We start from the raw sequence: 27,273 nt of genomic DNA on the forward strand, positions 1-27,273 counted from the left end.
GTCATCCTATCACCAATGATATTTGGTTTCACTTTGCTCAAACTTTTGGCTTTAATTTGCCATCTCAACATAACCCAGGGGCGGCCTTACCTTGCCATAGTCGATGATGACGGGACCGAACTCCTTCCGGGTCTCGGCGTTGTCGAAGGTGCCGCGGGCCTTGCGGATCTGGACCAGCAGGGCCTGCCACTTGGTCAGGTCTTCACCCAGGCGGTTGTAGATGTTCTCTGCCTGCATGTCCCACAAGCACTGGTACTGCAGCCACACCTGTTGGCGGGGATGAGGAGAAAAGGATTAGTAGGAGGACACAAAGCATACGTTCCAAATTTGGAGATAGCGTTAAAAAAGAAAGAATATATAGAAAAAAATTAATAACTCGTGCTGCACATCCTAGTTTCATAAATGTATGAAACCCAATCAGCGGTGCCTACCTTGACGTACTGCTCCACCTCGCCCACGTTGTCTTCCACAGAGTTGTAGGCCTCCTCCAGGGCCGCAGGGCCGTCGGGCATCCGGGTCAGGGCGTTACGGTAGAACTTCTCCTCCTCCGACAGCTCGTAGTGAACCCCCACCTGGGGAGCAGCGCCAGAGGCAGTGTCAGAAACTACAGCACACGTCGGAAGACCCACATTAGGCCTTGTTCTGTGTTTAATAGGATGGGTGGGAATAAAGATGACAAGCAGCGCTGTTGCAAGTGATCTCATTGGAAACAAGGGCCACCTCATTTCCAGACAGCCGGCTAAAAAGGCAGCTTGTATACTTTGCAAAGTCGGAATGAAAGTGCACCACCGCACTAGTGCCACTAAAGATAAGAACATGAAGAAAATAAAGATCACGTACACCATAATGGATGATGGGGATCACCAGAATAACTTGTTATTATTAGTAGGAAGAGATATTTAATATAGGAGGAGAAGGGGCAAATAATTTTTTTATTTAGAGGCACTGGTGGTAATAAGAAAATAGACCAACTATGCAATTACAACATTTGACAATTATTATACAAGTAAATTAATTATTCTCAAAGATTGTTTGACATAATCTTACTGAGAAGGCTATTTACAGTGCGGCTGTTTTCCTCCATCTCGGACACCGTGCCTGTCTAAAGGCCCAAAGAAAACGCCGTGGGTACCTGGTATCTCTGGCTCTGGATGCGGGGTAGGGAAAGGATGACCATCTTCCAGGAGAACATCTCCTGGTACAGCTTGTAGCGACAGTCCTCGATGGGCGGGTTCAGGTAGATCACTTGGTTGGTGATCCTCAGCTCATGGACCACGTTCTGAAACACAAAGCCATCGGTCAGCGGAGCTCGGAGCGGCCGGAACGGCAGCAGGCCTGACAAGCTGGCGTGTTCTCTCCAGCAGTCTCCAAATTGAACACCTACCAGCCAATGGCTGAGATTATACACTTTAAATACAAACAGTTCAGGGATAAATATTAAAAAAATTGCTTAGCCAATAAAAATAAAAAGTACATTTTTGCAGGTAAAATGACAAAATTCTAATGGGGAAATTCAGACTTCGGTCTCTAGTTTATGTTTATTTTAGGGAATGACATTTTATCAAACAAGACATTAGCCAAGGCATGGTAAGTTTCTTATATAGCCCCTTTCATACACATAGTGCTTTACATAGGCAGGAAAACACAATCCTAAATCTCATAAAAAAAAATTAAAAAAAGACATCGCCTTAAGGAGAACCACAGAGAACCATGTAGCCTACCTTGATCTTGGGCTCTCCTCCAGGCTTGTGTCCAGCCTGTGGGGCTTCAGTGTCCATGTCCACATCAGCCCGGTCCTCCATCTGGCCCCGGAGGACCTGGGTCCAGGCCCGGAGACCGGCCTGCAGACGCACTCCAAGGATCCGCTCGATCTGAAAGAGGACAGGAGGTTTTACTTTCAAATCGACACTTTCTCCCCAAAGAGACTGTGTGAACTTTCGCTTCCAATCCCTTGCCACCAAGACATGCCGGGGGCTCACCTCGATGTCCAGCTTGTTGACCCAGATGGGCAGGTTGGAGTAGGAGTGCAGGTTGAGGTCGTCCACCGCCTTCTGGACGCGGTTGAGGATCTCGGAGAAGATCTTGTTCTCGAACATGCAGGTGTCCAGCGAGCGCACCTCTAGGTCGATCTTCTCCTCGATCAGCAGGAGGTCGTCCACCTGGTGGGGAAGTGATGAGGAAACAAAGGCTTTAGAGTACGGCCCGGAAAGGAACGACTAGATCTTCAACCGTGAGACATAGTATATATATTACCTAAGTTAAGAAGCTTTTATCAAAGCATTTCTCATGGAAACAATGTCAACTAAATCTAACCTGGTAACATTGTAATCTCTCATGCCCCCTCCCCACCCACCTTCTCCTGGAAGTTGAAGACGGTCTCGGCCAGCCTCTGGACGTAGGGGTCCAGCTTGTAGGACTCCCAGACCAGCGCGATCCCCTCCGTGACGAGCGCCTGCACCTCCTTCTTCAGGCCCGCCACCAGCAGAGAGATGGACGAGCGCTCCTCCACCTTCTCGCACGTGCGCTCGTAGGTGCGCACGCTCTCGATCAGGGAGATGGCGAAGGGGTAGAGCTGGTTGGCCTGGTGGGCCTTGTTGACGATGGCGAGCGGCACGCGGAAGCTCAGCCACTTGAGGTTGCGCACCTCCTTGGACAGGGTGATGATCTCCGGGAGGAAGTTGACCTTGAGCTTCAGCATGTTGCCGGTGCGGCCGCGCGCACGGCTGCTCTCGATGGTGAAGATGCGTCCCGACACGCCCAGGTTGCGCTGCTGAACCTGGTTAGGCCGAAGAGACGTGGGGTTTGTTTTGGTTCAAAGGGCAGCTTCGTGGTCAATTCCAAATACAAATAGAGGAATCAAAATTGCGTTGGTCACTGACCCACGGTGCAATAAGTACAAAAGGATAACATTTGGTAAAATTACTAAAATAAGTTAATGTTGATACAAGGTAGAAAGACAAAAGGCTTAATGTTTGACTAAATTATAAATGTATACAAATACAAATAACTAGTATAATATATAGGATCAGCAAATGGCAATAAGGTGTTGACTGCATGTCACGGATATGGGAAGCTATCGCAACGTTTCAACAACTTAAATGAAGGGCAATGATTTTAGTCCTCAAAAATGTTTTAAACAGGAAAGAAATAGTAAATTCCTTGAGCGTCAGACCCATACCTTGCGAGCCCAGTCGTCAAAGATCTCCTGGGTGTTGAGCTTGGCCCTGAAGCTGTCCCCGTCCTGCTTGAGCTTCAGCCCCTCCACGTGGTTCTCCCAGCCCTTGCCCAGCACGTCCTCCACCCGCTTCATGTACGCCGTGAGCTGCCGGTCGATCTGCTTGGCCCAGATGATGGAGCCGGACACAGGCGGCAGGTCGCGGACGTGGCTCATCTTGCAGGCCTGGCTCTGGGGGTACTGCACCTTGAACTTGTCGTGCAGCGACTCGATGTCGTCCTTGACGCGCTGGATCAGCTGCGTCTGGTACTCGCGGATGGCGCCGCGGATGTGCGGCCGCACGAACAGCGCGTTGAAGCGCGAGAAGATGCGGAACATCTCGTTGGCGTTCTTGGCCGTGCCCAGCTGGTCGCGCAGGCGCGCGGTGATGCGGGTCTCCACACGGTCGATGCGCTCGTCGTAGCGCTTCATGGCCGCCTCCCACGCCTCCATGCCCTCCTTGGACACGTCCAGGCCGTCCACCTCCTTGACGTTCTCGTAGGCCAGGTTGACCTCCTCGATGGCGTTGGCGTCGGCCGCGTCGAACAGCACCTCGGCCACCTTGATGTCCTGGGGCTCCGCCACCTCTCCGGGGGCGTGCTGCGGCGCGGCAGAGATCTGGAAACCGCACGGGATCATCCTTAATGTTTTATGTCCGTGTGCTGTTTCCCCCTTTCAATCTTAAGGGACCACAATGGAAACAAGCCTTTGGGCTTTTTTTAACCTTCTGAACACTTCTTGCTGAATGTTGTTCAATAAAGTTCTCAATCAAAACAAATTCGGAAATTTGGTAGGCAAAATATCACCGAAACATGCTTCTGAGGCCATTGTTTTAAATATAAAACAGCTGTATTTTATACACTCATTAACTGTACTAATGTTTAATTTGCCCTATTGAGTTTTTTTTACAGAAGGTTTCAAATCCTCTTGATTAGGGATGTTTGCTCTACTTTGAATTTTAATAGTTGTTATTGTACGTGTCAAAGCTCTTTGTGAACTGCATGTTTAATAGTGGTATCCTTACCTGGGGCCTGAGGACTCGAACGATCACGGCCCGCAGCTGCTCGTGCTGCCTCCTGAAGCGCCTCATGTGGTCCAGGCGGGACTGCAGCTTCCTATGAGCGGGGCTCAGACGCCACACCATCTTGAGGTTCTCCTCGCGCTTCCTCTTCACGATGTCCCTGAGGAGGACCTGCAGCTTCTCGTACTCGTCCTCCCAGGTCTGGAACACCTCGAAGCACGCCACCATCACCTAGCCAGACGCAAAAGACATCGCAGCGGGTGAGTACGGGAACCACAGACACTTTTTGTGCACAGGATTGGAAAAGCCTTGAGGAAAGCAGAGCAAGCCTACAGTCGGGTAATATGATACAAGGAAAAACAGGAGACAAATAATGAATGCAACACTGGTTATTGGTATTGAATTAAAGCCAATATTTTCCCTTTTTCGTTTAAAATAAACAGGGAAAGCCCATGGATGCCCAAACTTTAAAAAGAGAGCATCTTCTAGTTGTTCTCTACGGGAAGGTCGAAAAGAAACAAAACCAAACCCACCTTTTCAAACTCCTCGTAGGCCACGTGCATGAGCTTCCTGGTGCCCAGCACCTTGAGCAGCTGGGAGCTGAGGTCGCGGGAGATGGCCTCCACCAGGCGCAGGGCCCTCTGGATGGGGTACTTGGTGTTCCTGATCTTCTTGAGGTGGGTGAAGATGGCCATCAGAGCCTGGCGGATCTTGTCCAGCTCGGTGGCCGACAGGAGGTCGTTGAGGGGGAAGTCCTTCATCAGGGGGTTGTAGTCGTTGACTGTCTCCACGGCCTGCTTCAGGCCTGTTGCCAAAAAAACAGAAAGTTAGGATTTTATATTTACATTTTTGGAATATAACAGATATAAAAATAACATATAAAGATAGGTGGGAAATTAAACAAATTTACATTTTTTGATTAAAAAAACATGTAAAAATAACAAAGATTGGGGGGGAAACTAAAGATAATGATAGAAAATAAGACATTTTTTTCTAAAAAGTTGAAATGTATATATTGAAGGCGTCTCACCGGTGTCAGTGTCGAAGCTGACGGTGGCGTGGAAGCGTTTGCCGTGCTTCAGGATGTCCAGGGTGAGCAGCACCTCGGGGCTCTCCCTCTTCTCCTGGATCCGGTTCAGGGCCCGCTCCAGGTTCAGCCAGAAGCTGATCTCCTGCAGCGCCGTGCCCGACGCGGGGTCGCGGTCCAGCTTGGTCACCTTCGCACGACATGGAGGAGATAAATAAATAAATAAATAAATAAATAAATGTAATCACCAACAACCAATAGAATATTTTGAAATGCCTTCAAAGCAAGCGTGGATATCAAAGCCCCAAACGAATGATCACATATGAACCCTATAAAAGAATCTCAGCTTGCTGAGATGTCTAACGCATTTGGCAATTGTTGACCAGATACCTAACAACACCTCACCTTCTGAATCTCCCTGATCCAGCGGTTGACCCCAGACTGCAGCTGGTTCAGGAAGGTGGGGTCCTCCACCTTGTCCCCAAAGTCAGTGACCTTGGGCTTCTCGCTACGCTCATAGCACTGCTTCGCGATGTTGGTGATGATGGGGTGGATCAGGAGGCTGATCTCGGGGATCTCGATGTTCTGCTGAAGGTGGAGCAGGCCCATTTCCAGCTCGGCGATCTTCTTCTCCACGGAGGGCGCCATTTTGTCCCCATCCCTGGTAATTTATACGAGAATATTATACCAAACATATGCTGTCAAGCTAAATGCCATTGTAGCGTGGGAATGTATTGGAATAAAAGATAATTAAAAAGGGGAACAATGAAGTCTCTCAGGCCTTAGGGCCAAGTCCTGTACTAATTATAAAGGTCATGCAGTTTTTCTTTATACTTGGTAATGTTACATGTAAAACAAGTACACTGCTGAGTGGAACATTATTTTGCAAGTCATGGCACTGGGATAATTCTAAATGGTTCTGTTGAAGTTCTATCATTCTACCACTAGGGGTATTATATCTTGCCGAGTCATTCTGGGAAACATTGCAAAAGGTAACTAGCAAGGCACTGGATTTCAAGCTGGGATGGAAATGAAAGCTGGACTATGTTTAAAGCATGTTGAGAAAATGGCAGGATAAAAGGAAAAATAGAAATTCCCTGCCGTAACAATTATGGCATTGTCATTGTCAACAGCATCGGTAGATATTCAAGGGTGGAATTACAGCCACCACCACTCCTGCCAATTTCTGACAACCACCATGGCAACTTGGAAATCCAATTCTGAGTCTCACCTGTCCGCCTTGCCGGACTCCCGGATGTAGGACTTGAAGAACGGAGCGACAGCATTGCTGATGAATGAGTGAAGAGTCTCGTAGGGGGAGTCCTCGCTCAGGGTCAGCACGCGCACCTGGGTGGAGATGGGCTTGTCCGCATCGACCATACCCGCCCTCTTGATGAAGGCCAGGCTGGGCAGAAGAAAGCAAGTCTAGGCGTTAGCAATATGGTTCAAATATTGAGGGCATCAATATCAGCACAGAACATCCCGTCTGGTATCAATAAAGTATCATCGAACTCGTGACTTTCTATTCCCACTCTGGACATATGCAATCCATGCTAAGAAATGTATGCACTGATGGTATAGCAAAACACTATGGATCGTATTTTAGATCATCGGCTACCTGTTGGACTTGATCCCATAGTGGATATCGATGCTGATGTTGTACGCAATGGACTCCTTTTCCTCCTCTCCTTCATCTCCGACATCCTCTGTGTAACAAAGGAGTGACATGACAGGTATGATATTAGAAAGACTGGACCATGTGAAACCCTAAAATGAAATTCATTGAATGTCGAAAAAACAACCACAGATATTTATAATAAATTTATTGCATGATTGTTATAGGCTATGCTATAATTACAGGCTGTGATTCAGCAATAATGCCTTTTCGGTCGGTCTATCGGATGACTTTTATTATCCAGCACCGCACCCTCCCTTGCAAGTGAGGTCACCGGTTTGAACACCGCAGTGCTGGAGGTTCCGTAAAGTCAGTGCAAAGCACCCAACATAATCAGCAGTTTGTCATGTGAATGAGGGCGGGACTCGATCACAACATCGGACAGTGCTTAAGCATTGTTCGTTAGTAGATCCCGATTTGGCAACGAAAAATAGATGTTGATAGAAGCTCGATCACGCAAGTGCCTGGAGCTGTCAAGGGCTAGGCTAGCTACATAATAATACCATTGTTGACCAAATACAGCCATATACAAATATAATATATCGTCCAGTGTATTTCAAATTACCAAGTGTATACGGTTACTGCCCCAAAGTGTCTTGTTATCTTTATTACAGTATAAATCACCACGCCCATAGCAATTCATTGTAATGTTACAGTCTGTAGTTGGGATGCCTAAATTGCACCATGGTGTTGTTGGCTCCAAAACAGTTTTAACCCGGCATTTCCACACTTTACATTTGACTATACCACATTAAACATCAACCAACATTACAATATAATACTGCGTGGTTTGCCTTTGTGTGCTGCAGCTACGGGACACCGTTCATTGTCATCGATCAGACGGATTCGATCCGATAAGTGTATAACTTCATATCATTAACAGTGATATATAGGAGACCAACCTTTGAGGCAAGTTCTCTCGACGAGGATTGAGTTAATTTGAGGATCAGAGAGGAATTTCTTCATCTGCTCCACTGCGCTCTTCTCCTCTAGGGCGGTTTCCAGCGACGCCGGGGCCTCGCCGCCATCTTCCAGCAGCAATGGGACAAGTTTGCGAATATGCTTCTGCAACACAGAGGTATCGGCTACCGTTTGGACGGCCGACACTTCCATGGTGCCAGAATTTTCTTCACCCACGTCGGACATCTTTTTGGTCGGCCGACGACGACCGTTCGTAGACGGAAAGTTAACAAAGACCCAACGCAGTTCAAGCGGACCACTGCATCAATAGCAACTGCAGCCAACGAGTACCGCTGTCAGACGCGGCAGACAGTAGCCGTCAGATTTATTGTGTGCAAGGGATTGTGGTACTTGTCGTCTCAGTGGGTCAGTATTCAATTGAACAGTGCAGATTAAAACTACATCTCCCACTGAGCATTTCGACTAAGCATGGGACAGGATCTTGCAGCCATTCCCTATCCTGTACACACACACACACACACACACACACACACACACACACACACACACACACGCACACAAATTGACAAGAAGTATCCTGCATGAAATCCTTTTATCACCAGACTACCTATATATTTTTTCATTATTTATATTCTGGTACATAGAGAAATATGGTTGAGAATACTGATACGAAGAATAGGTTCTTGCTGGCTAGATATTTGCATTAAGTTTTTTCTTTCTAAATCATTTTGTACATGTGATCAATATTACATTAATGAAAACTGGGAACACAGTTTGCAGTGTATTCTTATAAAGACTGTGTACAGTGATGTAAAGTCAGAGACCATCCATCAGCTTGGGAATGCTTCCTCCTTCACAACTAGAGATCACAGGTGAAGTCAATTCCTCCCAGGTAAAGTCCAGGCCCACCAAGGAGGCCCATGCCAGATAAGGAACTTTTAAGTGCTGTGACGAAATGGTATTGGCAACACCCTTTGATAGCAGAAGTGTAAAACTTCAAAGACATAATTTATGTCAATTTGACTCACAATAGAAAGATATAATTTTTGATTTTTGAAACATTTTATTGATAAAATATAAAGGAAAATATTCGTCCATATAGATAAAACATAACAGATGTTATGAATACACTCAAGTAAAACCATACATGTTAATATAATGCATTACGTATCCGTTACCCTGAGCAAATAGTAAAACGCAGTCGATAGTTAGTTTCTAAAAGTGAATGTAATACACAAATTGAAACCATTTGCAATGACCACAATTCACAAATATGGCTTTCAATACCCTTACTTTGTACAAAGAGAAAACCAAAAACTCCAAAAGCCTGAGAAGAATGATCCGTCTTATGAAAAAAAATAGAAAACAAAAATTCTGAAAGTCACTGAATGTATTCAACTTAAAAACTAGCCTAAAAGTAAAGTCATTGAATGCATTTAATTTAAAAACAAACCTAAAATAGAGGGTGGTGTATTTTATACCCGACAACTGTCCTAGACTTCATATCGTCCACCATAAACCACCATGATTTTTCAACTCTGCACACTCCACACGGTGCCTACAGTAGGCTTTGCCATGGATTCCTATCACTAAAAACCATTGACGCAAGAAAACAAATGTCTGATTGTCCATTCTGACTCTTGAATGGACCTCTTCACTTGTTAATGAAAACATTTGACGTGATTACAGTCCCAGATTTGTTTAGGTTTTTTGGACAATTGCTAGCGAGTTCTGTGTGGCCAATTGGTGGACCCATGCTGAATTACTCTTCATCTGGGAACTTGAATTTAGCATAGACAATGAGCATGACGATTGACATTACGACACACAGGGAGCCAATGACCAGATAGGCAATACCCAGGAACTGGTTCTTTCCACCCATCCAAGACACGTTGCTGAAAACCACCTTCTTTCTCCCGTCAAAGGCCGCCACGGGGTAATCTGGGGTACAGTGAATTAAGGACTACAACATATTATTATAATCACCACACATTCAATTCAGATGTTTGGGGTTACAAAACAATATCTGTTGACTATGTGCACACATTACATTATTAGGAAATGATATGTTGATAAATATTCCCTATTGTTGAGGAAACAAATTAAACATTGTGGTATGTGAAGCAGTATGGAAGCATGTGTTGTACAACATGTTGATTATTTACCGTGTAATTCCACACACACAGAGAGAGAGAGAGAGAGCGAGAGCGAGTGCGAGATATATACTATTGGTCAGTTTCTTTAAGATCCTCAAGCACTCCCTTTGACCAAATCCCCAATGAAACAAACAGGCCTTAGTATTAGTTGAATTAACTGATATACCATGGCCTTAAACTCAAGTAACCATGTCCTCGGGTTGCTTTAAAATGAGATACGATTCTACTTATTAGAAATTATATTTTACCTAAAGCATCTTGCGTCAAGTGACGGATTTGCATGTAATGAAGGAACAATATAACATGATATAATGAGCCTCCAGACCAAAGTAAATAGACAGCACTTCTACGCGTTTTGATGTAGTACAGATTGCTTGCTGTTCACTACACTGTAACACTGAAACCTTTTGGTCATTCCTTCGTGGATGTCGACATCAGAAAAACAAACTGGCGGCCTTGTCCTGATGGTCTATCTGAAACCACACCCATTTAAACTAGACGCCAAATGCCAATCAATCGCAAATTATTTCCATATCTTGTTTGCATTATGCAGAGCCTGTGTGCGTCATTACTCCTTCCGGAACACCCAGGTCATCGCTTTTCATATTCTCTTAAACAGAAAACAGAGTGCTGCAGCAAACTGGTAAAACAGGTCAGGGTATGTGTAGGGTTTACAAAAACATTCATAGAGGCTACTCGTGTCTTCATACGACAGACCCCAAATGTTCCAATACATAACCAGGATGTGATAGATTGCAAAGACCACACACACACACACACACACACACACACACACACACACACACACACACACACACACACACACACACACACACACACACACACACACACACACACACACACACACACACACACACACACACACACACACACAATGTCGAAAAGGATACTGTAACCAATTACAAGGGCATAATCCCCTGCCGGTAGGCCCTTTGCGTACTCTCCCTCCGTGATTCGTCTGTACAGCTTTCTGAAGTTTGGCAAGGCTGACCTTCTCATCCAAACCAGGAAGTCCTGGTTGATGAAGCCGTTGTTGGCTGGATATGTGGGATCTAGGTCATAGGCAGGCCTTGGCCAGAATATAGGCTTCACGGTATCTGAAAGCAAAGTATGAATAATCTTGTCAAGTACAAATAGTATACTGTATTTCACTTTGTAGGTGATCTGAGCAATATCTCATACATACACTATATCTATTTATATTCATTGCTCTAGTTGTACGGCAATGTAGTGTCGCTATGTATGTATGAATGCATGTATGTATGTATGTGCATAATTAAATGGTGTACATTTCTGTACACTTAGAGCAATGAATTACACATATTTTGATTAGAGTAAGAAATGAACCAATGCAAAATAAGGTTATAGACATCGTGATATTTGCACTGCACTGACATTAGATTAGAATTTTGTTGTGTTTTTTTTTACCATTGAATGCGTTTTTGAGAGGAATGGTAGTCGGGTTGCGGTACTTGATGTTGTAATCCGTCCACCAAGCGATTCCCTTTCCATCCAAAGGAACCGCCACATTTCTACTATTGACGATCTGGAAGAGCTTGAAAGTGTCTTTTTAACAAAGACAGAGTGGAAGAAGACAAAATCATCTACAAAAACATCATAAACCAGACGGATTCATCTAAACATTTTTACACCACTTATTTACCATTAAACATGCTGTTTGCTATGGAGCCACAGGGTACAATTGGTTTGCCTTTGGCATTTTTCTGGTAGGGAGCACATGTTGTACTGGGCGCCTACAACAAAAGGAACAAAAATAACAAAAATAAAAATGAAGCCAAACAATTTATTGTGTCGAATAGCATTGAGTCTGAAGAACAACAAACACCATAAAGATGGTTAAACTATTGGGACATAAATTAATAGGACATGCAAATGAAAAATGTCATGAAAATTTGAGGCAACCCATCACTTAAACTCTTGAACTTGCTTGAAATGCAATCACCACCTTTCAACAATCCCATCAACTTAAAAACAACAACAAATAAACTTGAATAACTATTTTACCGTAAAGTAAGCTAGGTCACCAGTCAACTGGGCGGCGTCTTTGGAAACGCCATACTTCCTGTAGTTTTGAAAGTAGTTGGACAGTCCATAATAAACAAAGACCGGCCCCTGTGGTTGATGATGAAGTCAAGTCAAAACAAGTAAAAAATAACAAGTTTTCAACAAGGTTAATTTGAACCATGAATATAATTGCTATCCCTATGTTGTTTACCTCAAACAACTTGTCCAGAGAAAAGTTGATGGTGCAATTGCAGTTCTTGACACTCTGGTTTTTGCACTTGAAGCAAGATGAGTTTGTCTCCATCCCAGTGTAGTCTTTCTGCAAGTGTGAACGGGAGGGAATCCTTTAGGTGTTAGCATGCATATTTCATCACCTTCTGTTGTTTGTGGTGCTCGTTACAGACACCTGTCGACAATCAATCTGGTCCAATCCATCAGTGTGTGTATCCTACCTCCAATACTTGGATGTTCTGTGAGGTGACAAAAAGAGCCACTCCAATTCCAATGAAGGCCACCCCAATGATGACAAAGCCTGGAATCACAATGCCAGCAGACAACATGGGCTGCCAGGCGGGCAGGCGCTGCTGGGTGAAGGCTGTGTTATCCGGCCGGTTGGCTGTATTCTCCTCCTTAGACATTCTGGTTCTGTTGAAATAATCACATTTTTTGTTGAATTGCCCTTTGTTGTACCATAAAATGACTTTTTCTTTTACTTCCTTGAATGCTGAAATTAGGTTACTTGACTGAAATCGATTAAAAAATGATTGAAGTCCATCTATACACGTGCTAGGATGTTAATTATAATCAATAGATCGCTATTCCAGGCATTACTTGGTGATAGACTGCAATTAAAGCTAGTATTTAGTAAAGTAGGCAATTGGAAAAATGCTAAATAACGAACAACTTCTTTGTCACAACCACTTCATAGAAAATTCGAGTAGTAGGAGTAGGATCAATCGAGTTGTTGAAATAAGTCTATCATACAAAACTCCTTAAAGTTTACTTACAAAATGTGAGCATCGAAATGAAGAAATCAACGAGTTAGCCACACATAATAAAGCTTCGGACGCAGCCAAGGTTACAACTTCGACGGAGCAAATCCTGTACCTTCCTGATACACCTTTGCCTGTACCTTCCTGATACACCTATATACCTGTCTTTCGGGTTTAGACTCTGACGTCATCATGTCTGCCGTGGCGTGAACACTGATTGGGGATCAGTTTGGCATTTTGCTGACTTGTGGCTGCTTTGCATTACGGTGGTGAATATTGAACATTGCATTTTAAACATAGTTTTTTTTGCCATATATTTGTGGGTATTTATCTTAATTATGTTTATTGTTTAACACATATATACATAAATCCAATCAAATAAAAATGCAATTATGCATGCATTGTGAGTAGAATTTGGAGGCAAATATTTGAATATCTAATGACTCCAGTTTTGTTTGACAGTGTATCTGGCCAATCAGCGTGGCTCAGAAAACGTTGTCCATGTCTAGCTTAGCCAATCAAATGACACTCCTTCGAGAGGCACTGCAGTGAAAGCTGCCTTTGTGTTGACATTTTCAGGATCAAGAGGTAATGATAATAATTCAATCGTTTGTGACAAAAAACGCACAAAATATAGCATGTTGCCGCGAACAGGGGTACTCTAAATGTTTTTGTCGGTATACGAGCTCAGATCCATGTGAAAACGAGGTTCGCTAGTCATGATCGGGTCACACCTGCTACTGAGCCACAGTTAACGTTGCTGCTAGTCGACACTCATTGTTAGCATTTAGCTAACAATAAGGCTAGCTTGCGCAACCAATCGATCGCCAATTAATTTCCTCCGATACCTTTTCAAATCGTGTCGAAAGAAACGCACGATGGAATAGATTCATATGTAGGCTGCTATTTATACATTCAACCAATGTACATTTTCCTTTTTGGTGGTATGACAAAATGAACCAAGCTACCCCTAACTGGCTCAGTGGCTAGCTCAACCTCTTGCTGTCTCTGCAGGCTTCACAGAGAGCTAGCATTAGCAAGCTAGCCGGTTCTTGCTATTTTCCATAGGGACGACGGTAGAGTTACACAATGGATTGGTTCTCTGGATGATTATCATGTAGCATGGTATAATACAATATGAAATATAGTATAAGGCCGTCAGGTGTTTTTATAACTACATCTCTGGTTCTTTCTTTATTTCTTAGTGTTTGAATGGATATTACGAGGTGCACGGAGAAATGGGTAAAACAATGCTATTGTACCATAGAGCCGTCATTTCACAAAATCATATATTCATGCACCGTGTCCAGCAGCATTTAAATTCGTGTTACGGGTTGGGGCGATACAGTTCCTAGTGCCAATCAAATCTAGTGTTGTATTAGTCTAATGCAGCAGGTACATTTATTTTCACCCAAGGTAAAGAGGCGAATAAGTAGCGATTTCATGTTGTGGGTCTTGTTGTGTTTTTATTATGATTGGCCACATATGTTAGGTCTAGGCACCAGAACATGATTGTCAAAAATTTTTGATTTCTCTGAAAAAACGAATAACCTTACCTAGAAATCCCTTAAAATGGCAAAGCTGTTTTGCACTCAACTACCAAAGATAGTGATACCTATGATATAGATCGTCATTGCTCATGCTTTTCTTCATTCACGTTTTTTCCTTTTTTATATTCGATCATTTGTTATCTTATCCACTGTGCACATTCAAGTGGCAGATATTTCCCCACCAAAACCACATATTTTGTCGTTAAAACCGAAACGTCTATACTCATGCTATCCTCCCCTCCCGCCCTAGGAGAGGCCTCCAACGTCCTCCATGATGTTGTCCAGTAAGAAGTCAGACGCTGGCTCCTCTTCCTCCACCTCCTCATCCACTACCGGCGCCGCTGGGGCGGAACGGGCCTCTGGGTCAGACGCCCAGTCTGGGCCGTCGGCCACTGTTCCCGGACCCGCGGACGTCAAGAAAAAGGAAAGGGCTTCCCCAAGCGGGGAGCCGGGGGGGCCCCCCCTGCCCCACCAAGCAGGTCCAGGAGCAGCGGAGCAGGACGCCGCGGAAGTCCGCAGGACGAGCCGTCGCAAGCGAGCAAAAGTAAACATCTAAGATCTTCGTTGCCCTTTATGGCAAGAGAGGGTGACATGTTGCTGGATATGAACCCTTTTTTATTTTTAATGTCTAAATCGTATCATTATAGGGCAAAGATTGGAAAGTTTACCATTATTTCAATTACGTGAGTATATTGTGCGTTCACTTTACACTATACACCTGAAATATATATATATCAGCATTTCTACCGTTTTTTATGATGTCCATTGTTTACCTTATCACATTGTGTTTCCTAGTTGCCATAAAGTGGGCAAAGCAAGGAGCATTAATGAACTATATTAATGTCGTATCAAGATCAGCAGGGACAGGCTACAGTCAAATGAGTTTCTAAAAAGGAAAAAGAAAGAATCGCTTGGACCTCGGCAGTAGTCAATCGATAATTTACTTTACGATCATATGTTACTATTTCTGTCTTATAACATCCCCTTAAGGCAAAATCACATAACCATGCTATCTTTCCCCAGTAAACCCAGGCTGTTTCACACACAAAGACCCAGTGAACACGCCTACATCTACAACAACACAGAGAAAGGACATGGCTATAGTACTCCTGAAAAATAACAGATCATACCTCCTTCCCTAGATAAAGACTCCGGGCCATGGAAGGAAGTGAAGCGTTGTCACCCCTCGCACAAGCTCGCCCCTGCCTTCCAGTGGACCCCAGAGCCAGGTTTTCACCAAGCTTTTATTGTTGTGCGTCCTACAGCAGGTGGAGTACCGCGAGATGGACGAGAGCCTGGCCAACCTGTCTGAGGACGAATATTACTCTGAGGAGGAGCGCAATGCCAAGGCAGAGAAGGAGAGGAAGCAGGTGGTGCCGCCGCCCGCACCCCCGCCGGAGGAGGAGAACGACAGCGAGCCTGAAGAGCCCTCAGGTGTGTCCCAATGTCCATGCACTTATTACATCCTGTGATAGAAAGCTTAGAATTTGTATCATTTCTTCCGTGTGGCTCCCTGTTTTTATGTACACAAGTATCATCATCATCCTATCGTACCGTCTGTTGGTGACTATGTTTAATCCTGCGATGGACGTGATTGGCCGATTCAGGTGTGGAGGGAGCCGCCTTCCAGAGCCGCCTCCCCCACGACCGCATGACGTCGCAGGAGGCCGCCTGCTTCCCCGACATCATCAGCGGGCCCCAGCAGACCCAGAAGGTCTTCCTGTTCATCCGGAACCGCACGGTATGGGCCCACCCCTCCACGCACGCTCAACCCCAGGCTTGTTGTTTCAAAGGCAGGACGGGCGTGAAGTGATCTCTTTGTTATTTTTCCCATGATGCCTCTTTCAGCTTCAACTGTGGCTAGACAACCCTAAGTTGCAGCTGACGTTTGAAGCCACCGTGCAACAGCTTGAAGCTCCGTACAATAGTGAGTTCAACTTAAGACTTTTTCCTTTACTCATCTCGTATATTATTTGTGGAACAAATGGTAACCTTTCTCCATCTCTTTATCTCAACAGGTGATACTATTCTGGTCCACAGAATACACAGCTACCTAGAGAGGCATGGTCTTGTCAACTTTGGCATTTACAAGAGGGTCAAGCCGTTACCCAGTGAGTGAACATCCTTTTATCCTCAGCCATGTAACTCTGAACCTTTTTGGCTCAAACGTCTCCCCGAGCCACCATTGGCCGTACACCCGTCCTGGGTTATATCTCAACCGTCGTCCTTCCTCCTGCAGCTAAGAAGACAGGAAAGGTCATCATCATCGGAGGGGGCGTGTCGGGTCTCGCTGCGGCCAGGCAGCTGCAGAGCTTTGGGATGGACGTGACCGTTCTGGAAGCCAGGGTATGTCAATGGACGAGTCAATACAGATATGAATATGTGGGACTGGTGTTCAACATGACTGAGTTCAGTGATTTGTTTCTGTTAGGTTAAATGTTTTATTTTTCATCTTCTACAGGATCGTGTTGGCGGCAGAGTGGCCACGTTTAGGAAAGGCAACTATGTGGCAGATCTAGGAGCTATGGTAGTGACCGGACTAGGTAAGGGACTTTCATTTGTCCATGGCATTCCTTCATCTGCAGAAGTATTACTGTTAGAACTTATGCCAATGCTTTTTGATCAGTGCTTCAGTAACCAATAACCATCAGTAGAGGGCGGTGTTGTTAAATAATATTTCTGTGCGTGTGTAGGAGGAAACCCCATGGCTGTAATAAGTAAGCAGGTCAACATGGAGTTGGCCAAAATTAAACAGAAGTGTCCTCTCTATGAAGCCAACGGCCAGGCCGTAAGTATAACCAGACATCCTAGATCTAATATGCTATTATTCTAACAGTAAAGTTTATTTTATCTTCCAGTATATTACCTAGCAGACAAAATATAAAAAAGATCAAATCACTTTTTTAAATTGGTCTTTGATTGTTACTTACATTGAAAAACAGTCATAGAAGTCTCAAATGGGTATATACTTTAAAGATGGGACGTGGATTAATGTTATGGATGCATGTATGCATTACACACTAACTACAAGGTAATGGATCTAAAGCACAGTGTGTGTTTGGGTATGCGTAGGCTGTCTTTTGTATTTAACAACATGTGGTTTAACAGTAAATGTGAAGTTCTTGGTCTTTGTACAACCCGCATCTGTTTGGACTGAAGGCTCCTTTATAGACCTGTTTTTGTCTCCCTGCGAGTTAAACCGTGCCACACACTGCGTAAACAAAAGAGTGGATCCGTCCTTCACTACTTTGGCTAGCAGGTCATAGACCAAAGTCCCTTTAATGAAGGGCGTTTAGCAGGCAGAGGCCAATGCTATTATGGGATGTAAACAATCTGTTTACCGTACTCATTTGTTTGCTGTAAGTAAGGGCAGCGGCAGTGGAAATGGAATTGTTTAGATTTGTGATAAGGGCGTTTCCTTGTACAGGTTTAAAGGCTCTTCAAGCCTCAACATCACGTGGAATGAATTTAGTCATCGGCGGCCGAGATGAAAATTCAATGTAAATGTTTTTTCTTTTGTGCAAACCTGTTGAGGTGAAGCTGTATTTACCTTTTCTTTTCTCTCCCTTCCCTCTTCTCAAACCCTCCCCTGTTCATCTTTTGGTGCACAACTTTAGGGGGAACGATGCACGAGTGTATGTATTGTTTTATTTATATAATACGTACCTTACCTTGTATTAATGAGCATTCCATTTCATCCTTTTAATTAAAATTGTCAACACATAATATCACGACAGTTTATCCCTCTGTAATGTGAACCCTATGGGAACTGATACACAGATATGGGAGATGTATATTGACATTAATGACGTTTTATTTTGATGATGTTCTGTCTACCAGGTTTGACAGACATTTTCATAAAATACTTATGCAATACCATTTCATAATTATTTAATTAATCTTCGCAGAAATATATTGCTTTTGGCTGGATTTGATTACAGTAGCATGCAGAGTAAATCCATGCATGGTCTGTGTCATTAAGTTAGGAAATAACTTTTTATTTTGCATGAAATGCGTGCTTGCTCTTATATGCCCTGTGGGAAATTACATAATTATACGTTTATTTTATAAATACATCTTCAAGGACATCTGATCACTGCCTATGTTTTAAATTTTGTCACCATTTTATTGATTCCTTCCTGGTATTGCATGACTTTAATGGGAAATTAAAGACAAATATTTTAACTGATCAGGGACATTGCTAAATTATTGGCCCTGTTCTTTCCTTCTAGTACAAGCTACTATACTCTAATGTATTACTATTGTAACCTGCTGGTGGATTAGATTCTAGGTTGTTTGTCAACAGTCTGTGTGTCTGTCTCCAGGTGCCCAAGGAGAAGGACGAGATGGTGGAGCAGGAGTTCAACAGGCTCCTGGAGGCAACCTCCTACCTCAGCCACCAGCTGGACTTCAACTTCCTCAACAACAAGCCTGTGTCCCTGGGACAGGCCCTGGAGGTGGTCATCCAGTGAGTGACACACTCAAACACTAGCGCATGACTTTACAATATCAACCATGGGCAAAATGGTATCGCTGTTATGCAAACTGCGCATGTTAACCGATTGTACACACAATAGTAACCAAGGTGTGTGTGTGTGTGTGTGTGTGTGTGTGTGTGTGTGTGTGTAGGCTGCAGGAAAAACACGTAAAGGACGAGCAGATTGAACACTGGAAGAAGATTGTCAAAACCCAGGAGGATCTGAAGGAGCTGCTAAACAAGGTGAACCTAACTTATGTTTTATATTGTTTCATATTTGACATCCGAATAATTAAGGAGATGGTCCTGCTCCTTTCTTACCAACTTGTGTGCTACTACTAAGTCAACAATGACATGTAGACTCAAATTACGCCTCAACAATACCTCTTCTCGTAGCCAAGGGCTTATCTCGACCAAAAATTACATTTGATGGTATTCAGGAATACACAACGAAAATGGACAAATCATAAAATGTTTGCACGAATACCAAACTATGTTTGCTGACCATCTTATTTTGATCCTCTCCACCTCCTCCTCCTCTCCTCCCATCAGATGGTGAACACCAAGGAGCGCGTGAAGGAGCTCCACCAGCAGTACAAGGAGGCCAGCGAGGTGAAGCCACCCAGGGACATCACGGCAGAGTTCCTGGTCAAGAGCAAGCACCGGGACCTGACCGCGCTCTGCAAAGTGAGCCCCGTCGGATTCCAAACCCGTGCAGTGTTTCCTGCCTCTCCCTCTTTCTATTTCTGTCTCTCTCTCTATCTGTGTCTGCTTTTTTTTCTCGGCCTTTCTTTCGTTCTTTCTTTCTGTTTCTTAAAGTGTTTATTATTAACGGATCTAATCTCTGCTGGCTCAGGTCTTGATAACCGGCGCGATTAATCTAACAGCCAGACGCCCGGTCGGGGTCAACGCTAGAATGGTGTGTCAGAGCAAATCGCACACGCATTGTAATGTGTGTGCGATTTTGGAGATGTGTGTTTGCAGATTGCAACGGTATGCAATAGATTGCTGGAAAACGATCAAGTACTCGTTTTCCCCCTTGTCATCCTGCGGTTTAAAAAAAAAACCCATCGCAGATTCTTTTCATTAATCATAATGTGGTGGTTAGGCATGCATGTTTTATCTATTTCATGGCACATTGATGGGGCCCTCTTGCATGAGTCAAAAAGGCCTCTAGTCTACAGGATTTGCATCCACCTCATTTTCATTATCTGTGACTTTGACTGGTAAAATCATTAAAATTCTCAAGCGTACCTAGCTCCTAAAAGTGATGTACGGTGGCCAGCGAGGTGGAGGATGCATCAGCGTCCCTAACCACATGCCATTGTAACTCTCTCAAGCAGGCAGCGCAGGGCTGTGTTTAAGTGGTTTAATGCCCTGGCTGGATGTGCTATTAGAGCCAGCGCTGGCCTTTTTATTTTGGGCTGGAGATAAATCTGCTCTCGGTGAGCTGTGTGTGTACTTAAGACCGCGGGTAGAGCTGCTTCAAACACAGCTGCCGTCTGGACCGGAACAGACCCATTTCCCCCCCCCTCATCCACTCCCCCCCCCCCTCATCCACTGTCTATAGAAGCCACTTCAAGGCCTGCACCGATCGGCGTCTGACTCAGCCCGGAGCCGGAGTCACACACCCGCTTCACACAGCCCTCGTGGACCTTTCTTTGTGTAACCATCCGTGTGTACTTACTTGCACACGAGTAGAATTGCGAAGGAAACGTAGCTTCACAGCGTAGTCAGCAGTTGGATGCGTTTGTCTCTGTTAGTTTTTCATTATTTTTCATTGTATGTGTCGGTTTTGCCAGGGTCCGGTTTCTGCTGGCCGTAGCGGTCAGTGTGGCTCACAGTAGTGCAGTGGTAGGAGGCGTTATTATAGTGCAGTAGGGGTGTCAGGGCCTGGTGGCAGCTTTTTATAGGCACCGTTTTAACGCCGTCGCCGTGGCTGCCAGCGCTGTTGCGGTGAACCTCTGAACCGGGCCGACTCAGCCCACTCTCTGACTGCTCTATTTGTCCTCTACCTGTCCCAGAACACTTTAGGGTGTGTTCAACGTGGACGCCCACACGCACACACAACTTGAACTGGCATGCAATTAAAATAAATAAATAATGCTTTGACAAAACGCTTAAGTAAAGAACAGCCCTTTGCTGGCTTCTTAAACGGGCTTCTTGCCAAACAAAGCAACCTGTCTTGACTGAGAAAAAAACGTGTTTTATATTGACACCCATATTAACAGTGCCTGTTCTAAACGCAAAAACGGTTCCTATTCCGGCTCTCAACAATCGCTCATCTAAATAATTTCACACAACAGCCTCCTTAGCGTCACACCCGCCAAGTGTGAAGTCGATCAGATTTACTGTTGTCAAGAAAATCTAAGGACAGACATACAAAGGCTCCTCTTATTAAAGTTGGATAGATCATGGGTGCAACACCATTTGAGATGCACTGCTGGCGATATATGCTTACAGTGTAAGCGCACCTATTAATCATCTCCAATAACCGGATATGCTGACTTCAAATGAAAATACGCTCTTGACAGTGCAAGCCTATTCATGGCTGCCTTCTAGTGGCAATGTATGCAGCAGATCAAGACAAGGAGGTTGCTCAAACTCTTCCACGTACGTGTGTCTGTCCTTAGGAGTACGACGAGCTGGTGGAGCTACAGGTGAAACTTGAAGAAAAACTACAGGAGCTGGAGGCGAATCCACCCAGGTGAGACCTCCTATACGTCTGTCCAGCCATCTTTTCAAGGGATCTACAAGTCCTCTGGACTTAAGTGACTCAGGGCGCACTCACACTAGGCCATCTGTACCGTGCCCAAGTCCGTTTCACACCTGTACCGTGCTCAAGTCTAGATCGTTTGGCTAGTGTGAGCACGCCAACCGTACTCAAGTTCACTTCCGTTCCTTGGCCTGAGCACACGTGGGAGAGGTGTGCTCTGGCCACGGTACAGATGCTAATGAGCCGACACGCGCACACGCACGGCTACGCAACCTGAGCTGGATGACGTATAGTCCATGCGACCCTTCTTTCCCATTAAACAATAAACATGACGGCAAGCGATTCATGTTGGTGCGATAGTGAAGTTGAGATTTTGATAAAAAATACCCCGTTAGTCACGGTGCAGGCTTTCTTCGTTCACTGGAAAAGGCGGGGCTGCGCACGGAGTCTAGACCTCTTTAGAATAATTTGCACACTGCCGAATATTTGAATTTTTGAATGAGTGTAGGCTACAAACGCGACTAACTATTTACAAGTGCAAAAACGCCAACATATTCTTTATTTTGCTGACCACTTGTTTTTTATCCTGACAAAAGCCTCGTAATGGACAGATCCTCTGCGTCATTCTCGTAGATCGCACCATCTTTCAACGTCTTTGTTTAATACGACTGCATCCCCTCTCACATGATCAGCAGCTCGCGGATTTCACTTTCTCTCAAGTTAGAAGTTAACTTCTCATGATCATATCGCTGCGTTGTCTCTGTGCACTAAGCAGCGGATGCTTGGTGGTGAAGTATTACGACGTGATGACGTATGTACAAGAGACAACTGTACTCAGGCCCAGTTGAGATTGTCTAGTGTGAGCACAGGCCAACGCACAGCAAGGGGGGGGGGTGCAATCATACATGAGCACGGTACAGGTGTGAAACAGGCTTTGGCACAGACCAGATGGCCCAGTGTGAGTGCGTCCTCAGTGCTCTAGTGCTAATACAGTGGTTTACACTCTGTCTGTCCACTTACACTTTTCACTTGACTAAAAGAGGAAGACCATGAAGTTCAAGAAAATCAACTTTTGTTGCCCTCCATCTCTGAACAGGACCAGGAAACACGACTATATCAAACACAGGCCAACATGTTTTTAAGACGAGTGAGTGCCGTGATGTTAACCAGTGCACCCTTTTATCTCCCCCGTTTCCTCCTCTTCTTCTTCGACACTCCAGCGATGTTTACTTGTCCTCGAGAGACAGACAGATCTTAGACTGGCACTTTGCCAACCTGGAGTTTGCCAACGCCACGCCTCTGTCCACCTTGTCTCTCAAACACTGGGATCAGGTACAAACGTTTGTCCAATCATCGTGTCTGATTATTACGCAAAGGTTTTTTTTTCTAATTGTTATGTTAAATGCTATGAAATGACTGCTGTGCGAAGTGATCATCAAGATCTATTCCGCAGTACTAACGACGTGGTTAACGATGTGTTTTTATCACAGGACGATGACTTTGAGTTCACTGGCAGCCACCTGACGGTGAGAAACGGTTACAGCTGTGTGCCCGTGGCCCTGGCCGAGGGCTTGGACATCAAGCTCAACACCGCAGTCAAACAAGTCCGATACACGGCCTCCGGTAAGCTGAGGGGGTGTTATCTGCCTGTTCTTTATACACCGTCTGTATTATAGGTGTTAAGGTGGTTTGACTTTAATGACACTTTAAATGTAACCAAACATTTGAACCACAAGGTCAACCCCGTCTCATGGTGGAACACTGGGAAGTTACCGGATTGGCTTAAAAACGAACGCACAATTGCAATTATGTGTGTTTCACCCGAACTAAACATCCCTACGTTAGGCTTGTCCTTTTAATACTATTTGGTAGCTCTTGGATCCAGAACTCTACACCAAGCCAAACTCCACACTTCTATTTCCTTTTTCATTAGTTAATTGTTATTATTGCAGTTATTTTTTGAGGGGATCTGACATGAAGAGATCTGAGTTTTTTTAGCGATCCAAAAAGGATTTGTTGTATCCATGAACACGCATGAACATTTTTGCGTACCTTTGTGCGTCCCAATGCGGCGCACAGTGCCGCATTGGGAAGAGAGTCCATCATTTATGAATGAATCTCTCGAGGAACCGCCCTGCGTTTATCTCACCCTCTGCTGCCCCCCTCCCCCCTCCTCCTCCAGGCTGTGAGGTGATCGCGGTCAACACCCGCTCCACCAGCCAGACCTTCATCTACAAGTGCGACGCCGTGCTGTGCACCTTGCCGCTGGGCGTGATGAAGCAGCAGCCGCCCGCCGTGCAGTTCATGCCCTCGCTGCCCGAGTGGAAGACCGCTGCCATCCAGCGAATGGGCTTCGGTAACCTCAACAAGGTGGGTGTCTGAGGGGCAGGGCATCCCGGGGGTGGGGGGCGCCCAACACTACCAGTCAAGCAGTCGTTTTTAATGTGTAAATAATATGCAACTTTTTTATCCTTCCGTTAATTTTTTTTTAACCTGCAAGCTCCTACACCCACGGATATGATTAAAAACCGGTGTTGGGTTTCGAGCTTGGAACAAGTGGTACAATCGTATAAATAGCCTGGGAGCTTTTGTTTTTCTACACCCCCTCTTGTAAAATTGGAGGGCCGGATGAACATTGGTATTGAGTGGGTCGGATAGAAGAGGAGTTTAGGAGTGGAGCCAAGTATGCTTGCTCTCGCTCTCGCTCTCTCCCCCCCCCCCCCTGGGTTCTCTGAGCATTTTCCTCTATAGACAGCTCAGTATGCTGCCAACTGCTGCAGCACGGAGCAGAATGCGGCATTATTATGCAACAGGGAACAGGACTGCACTACCCTGTTACCACCAGGGGGAGCTCTTCTCCTGGAGCCCATTCACAGCCCATTCACACCCTTAGCTGGATAGGGAACATCAAGACGAACAGAGCTGAGATCCAAGACATGTTTGTCCACTATGGCACTCTTTGCCATCCCCACCCTACCTGGAAGGAGGGATCCTTCTTGTGTTAGAGCTAGGGTTAGTTATAGTCTGCATGGCTATAACTGAATAATTGCTAGACAAATAAAAGGTACTTGTGAGTACCAGTACCTGTGACCTTGTAAGCTGAATGTGTGTCACTGATCTGCTCTGTTTCCTCCCTCCCTCTAGGTGGTGCTGTGTTTCGACCGTGTCTTCTGGGACCCCAGTGTGAACCTGTTTGGTCACGTGGGCTCCACCACTGCCAGCCGCGGGGAATTGTTCCTCTTCTGGAACCTCTACAAAGGTGAGCCCCCCCCCCCCATAATGCCCACTAGTAGTCGGGGGTAAAAAAGGTCTGATGGTTGATGTATATTTGCTTTGGCAATTCTTGCATTTTCAGCAGGAAATGCATTTTCTAGTTTACGATAATTACTCAACATTAGTTTGAGTGATAGTGTCTCAAACCACTCTCATTGTTGGTGCACAAGCAGAATGTAGTTCACTACACGGGCCAATAATGAGGAGGAATTTCCGCATCGTACGCAAAGTACCTCTAACAGAACTTTGAGTACAGTCTCTTTCCTTATTATTTATGCATGGGATCAATGTCCCAAGCCCAGCGGAGTCAATCTGAATCACTACAATAAGCGCCTCTCCTCGTCTCCAGCTCCCATCCTGCTGGCCCTGATGGCGGGAGAGGCGGCCGGCATCATGGAGAACATCAGCGACGACGTCATCGTGGGCCGCTGCCTGGCCATCCTGAAGGGGATCTTCGGCAGCAGCGCCGTGCCTCAGGTACCCCCACACTCCTCCTCCTCCACCGCCTCCTCCAGGGTCCTCCTGGTGTTCTTTATAGTCTTGAAACCATCGCACTGGGGGCAGTCTTGATCTGGATCTGGAGCCCTGGAGATCGCGTCCCCAGTGCAGGGGAACTGGTTGCTCGTTGTTTCGACGTGTGTTACGGCTGGGGCCCTCCCTTCAGTACATTTCCATTCACCAGAGAAAAATGGTGATGGATTACATTTTTTTCTTCCGGCTCTCCAGTGTGTTTTTTTTTTTTTCACTGGAATGCCAGATCGGTCGCTGTGTAGACTCGCATCGCCGCTTCACACAAAGCGCGCTAACACGACTGGCACTCATATCTGTGGTCCCAGCCAGGGCCAGCTGTCACGATAAATCATTATGTACGGTTAAATACCAGAAGGATCAAGATTGCGGCGGCCAGCGTTGGGAATGATTCACCAACCAGCTGTGAAGCGCTTTTTTTTTCTTCTAATTGTCAACATCATTTTTTGTGTGATTTAATATTCAAGTAAACCTTTTGACCAACTTTGTGTTGTGTATGGGTTTGCTCTGGTTGCCATGGCAGCCTAAGGAGACGGTGGTGACGCGTTGGCGTGCCGACCCCTGGGCGCGGGGGTCCTACTCGTACGTCGCTGCGGGCTCTTCCGGAAACGACTATGACCTCATGGCTCAGCCCATCACGCCCGGACCCGCCATCCCAGGAGCCTCGCAGGTACAGCTGGCTGTGTGTCTGTCTGTCTGTCTGTCTGTGCCTGTGTCTGTCTGGGTCTGGGTCTGTCTGTCGTGATGTCTGTGTGCCTGTGTCAGCATGAGAGCCAGAATGGACATGAGCCAAGCCTACATTATGGTATGACTACTGCCAGGGCACTGGGAGTCATTCCTAACACAGATGTTTCTGGGGGTGTTTTGAAGTTGGCATGCAGATTGATGAGACCCCAGTCATATTTATGTGTTGACTGATGAGCTCAGTCTCTCTCAGTACCCTCCTCTCCCTCCTTCTCTCTCTTCTATTGTCCATTTCTCTCGCTCTTCATCATACAAATCAGGACTAAAGGCTCAGTTATGGTTCCACGTCGACGCGACGCAACGACCACGCACACGCTTCGACGCAGTCGTGAACCTGTTTTGGTTCTGCGTCGGGTTTTAGCGAGCGGACCAATCACAGCCCTCGCTGCTGCGTCGCCTCGACCCAAGGTGACCATGTTCGGGAGGCGCACGTGCGGCCCTTGCGGTGGACGCAAAGGAGGGTTCCTCGAGGACGTTACGGGCCCGTGAACCCCCTTGCGCTGCGTCGACGTGGAACCATAACTGAGCCTTGACCTCTTGTCGTTTGGACTCGTTCAGTTTGGTCCAGATTGTTCACCCCTCCGCCCCCCTCCGCCCCCCCTCTGCCCCCCTCTCCCCCCCCAGCCCGTCCCGAGGCTGTTCTTCGCAGGGGAGCACACCATCAGGAACTACCCGGCCACCGTGCACGGAGCCCTGCTCAGCGGGCTGCGGGAGGCGGGCCGCATCGCCGACCAGTTCCTGGGGGCCATGTACACCCTGCCCCGGCAGACCACCGCCCCGGCCGCCAGCAACCCCCCCCAGGCCCTGCCCGCCGCCGCCGTCTAGACCCGGACACACACTGACACACACACTCATGGACGTCGGCGCCGACACGCATACACACACTCCCGACGATGACTACTCCTGCCACTACTCCGATTAAGTCTACCCCCC

The 27,273-nt window shown here is 45.9% G+C and overlaps 3 protein-coding genes across 5 annotated transcripts in view; 1 reads left to right on the plus strand and 2 right to left on the minus strand.

Annotated features, from left to right (window-relative positions):
• dync1h1 (dynein, cytoplasmic 1, heavy chain 1) overlaps positions 1-8,205 on the minus strand; it is a 41,907-nt gene extending 33,702 nt beyond the window's left edge. The window contains exons 1-14 of the mRNA XM_056590417.1: positions 7,840-8,205; positions 6,881-6,968; positions 6,494-6,667; positions 5,668-5,923; positions 5,266-5,452; positions 4,769-5,040; positions 4,239-4,466; positions 3,179-3,832; positions 2,354-2,776; positions 1,980-2,159; positions 1,722-1,871; positions 1,133-1,279; positions 432-572; positions 91-267 (exon numbers count right to left, since the gene is read on the minus strand). Of these exons, the coding sequence (XP_056446392.1) occupies positions 91-267; positions 432-572; positions 1,133-1,279; positions 1,722-1,871; positions 1,980-2,159; positions 2,354-2,776; positions 3,179-3,832; positions 4,239-4,466; positions 4,769-5,040; positions 5,266-5,452; positions 5,668-5,923; positions 6,494-6,667; positions 6,881-6,968; positions 7,840-8,083 (3,321 nt within the window). The 5' untranslated portion in view covers positions 8,084-8,205. The remainder of the gene's footprint in view (positions 1-90; positions 268-431; positions 573-1,132; positions 1,280-1,721; positions 1,872-1,979; positions 2,160-2,353; positions 2,777-3,178; positions 3,833-4,238; positions 4,467-4,768; positions 5,041-5,265; positions 5,453-5,667; positions 5,924-6,493; positions 6,668-6,880; positions 6,969-7,839) is intronic.
• An 807-nt stretch (positions 8,206-9,012) lies between these two features.
• tmem30b (transmembrane protein 30B) lies at positions 9,013-13,167 on the minus strand. Its single transcript, XM_056591248.1, has 8 exons — positions 13,068-13,167; positions 12,513-12,705; positions 12,272-12,379; positions 12,061-12,168; positions 11,699-11,789; positions 11,464-11,601; positions 10,926-11,132; positions 9,013-9,799 (listed from the first exon to the last, which is right to left on the minus strand). Exons 2-8 carry the CDS (start codon positions 12,696-12,698, stop codon positions 9,621-9,623), a joined length of 1,017 nt encoding a protein of 338 aa, XP_056447223.1. The 5' UTR covers positions 12,699-12,705; positions 13,068-13,167; the 3' UTR covers positions 9,013-9,620.
• A 419-nt stretch (positions 13,168-13,586) lies between these two features.
• Positions 13,587-27,273, plus strand: kdm1a (lysine (K)-specific demethylase 1a). 3 transcript variants are annotated; one of them, XM_056590683.1, is made up of 23 exons: positions 13,652-14,128; positions 14,258-14,294; positions 14,853-15,146; positions 15,250-15,285; positions 15,868-16,036; positions 16,210-16,343; positions 16,451-16,529; positions 16,621-16,713; positions 16,842-16,948; positions 17,064-17,145; positions 17,296-17,390; positions 18,220-18,237; positions 18,928-19,070; positions 19,232-19,322; positions 19,632-19,766; positions 21,713-21,786; positions 23,016-23,127; positions 23,286-23,418; positions 23,978-24,165; positions 24,940-25,054; positions 25,418-25,545; positions 26,120-26,266; positions 26,965-27,273. In XM_056590683.1, exons 2-23 carry the CDS (start codon positions 14,265-14,267, stop codon positions 27,163-27,165), a joined length of 2,604 nt encoding a protein of 867 aa, XP_056446658.1. In that variant the 5' UTR covers positions 13,652-14,128; positions 14,258-14,264; the 3' UTR covers positions 27,166-27,273. The 3 variants fall into 3 exon arrangements, with proteins under 3 accessions (XP_056446661.1, XP_056446658.1, XP_056446659.1); XM_056590686.1 differs by lacking the exons at positions 13,652-14,128; positions 14,258-14,294 and adding an exon at positions 13,587-13,640; XM_056590684.1 differs by lacking the exon at positions 15,250-15,285 and having other exon boundaries at positions 13,652-14,294.

This window comes from Gadus chalcogrammus, chromosome 5 (assembly GCF_026213295.1).
Source record: "Gadus chalcogrammus isolate NIFS_2021 chromosome 5, NIFS_Gcha_1.0, whole genome shotgun sequence".
Taxonomy (NCBI): domain Eukaryota; kingdom Metazoa; phylum Chordata; class Actinopteri; order Gadiformes; family Gadidae; genus Gadus; species Gadus chalcogrammus.

Coding starts and splice junctions, on each gene's coding strand:
- kdm1a (XM_056590683.1), top strand. CDS start 14,265: ATGGATATTACGAGGTGCACGGAGAAATGG. Junction 15,147..15,249: donor GCCGTCGCAAGCGAGCAAAA/GTAAACATCTAA, acceptor GTATCATTATAG/GGCAAAGATTGGAAAGTTTA. Junction 26,267..26,964: donor CCATCCCAGGAGCCTCGCAG/GTACAGCTGGCT, acceptor CTCCCCCCCCAG/CCCGTCCCGAGGCTGTTCTT.
- tmem30b (XM_056591248.1), bottom strand. CDS start 12,698: ATGTCTAAGGAGGAGAATACAGCCAACCGGCCGGATAACACAGCCTTC. Junction 12,380..12,512: donor AGAACATCCAAGTATTGGAG/GTAGGATACACA, acceptor TCACACTTGCAG/AAAGACTACACTGGGATGGA. Junction 11,133..11,463: donor TCTCAAAAACGCATTCAATG/GTAAAAAAAAAC, acceptor CTTTGCTTTCAG/ATACCGTGAAGCCTATATTC.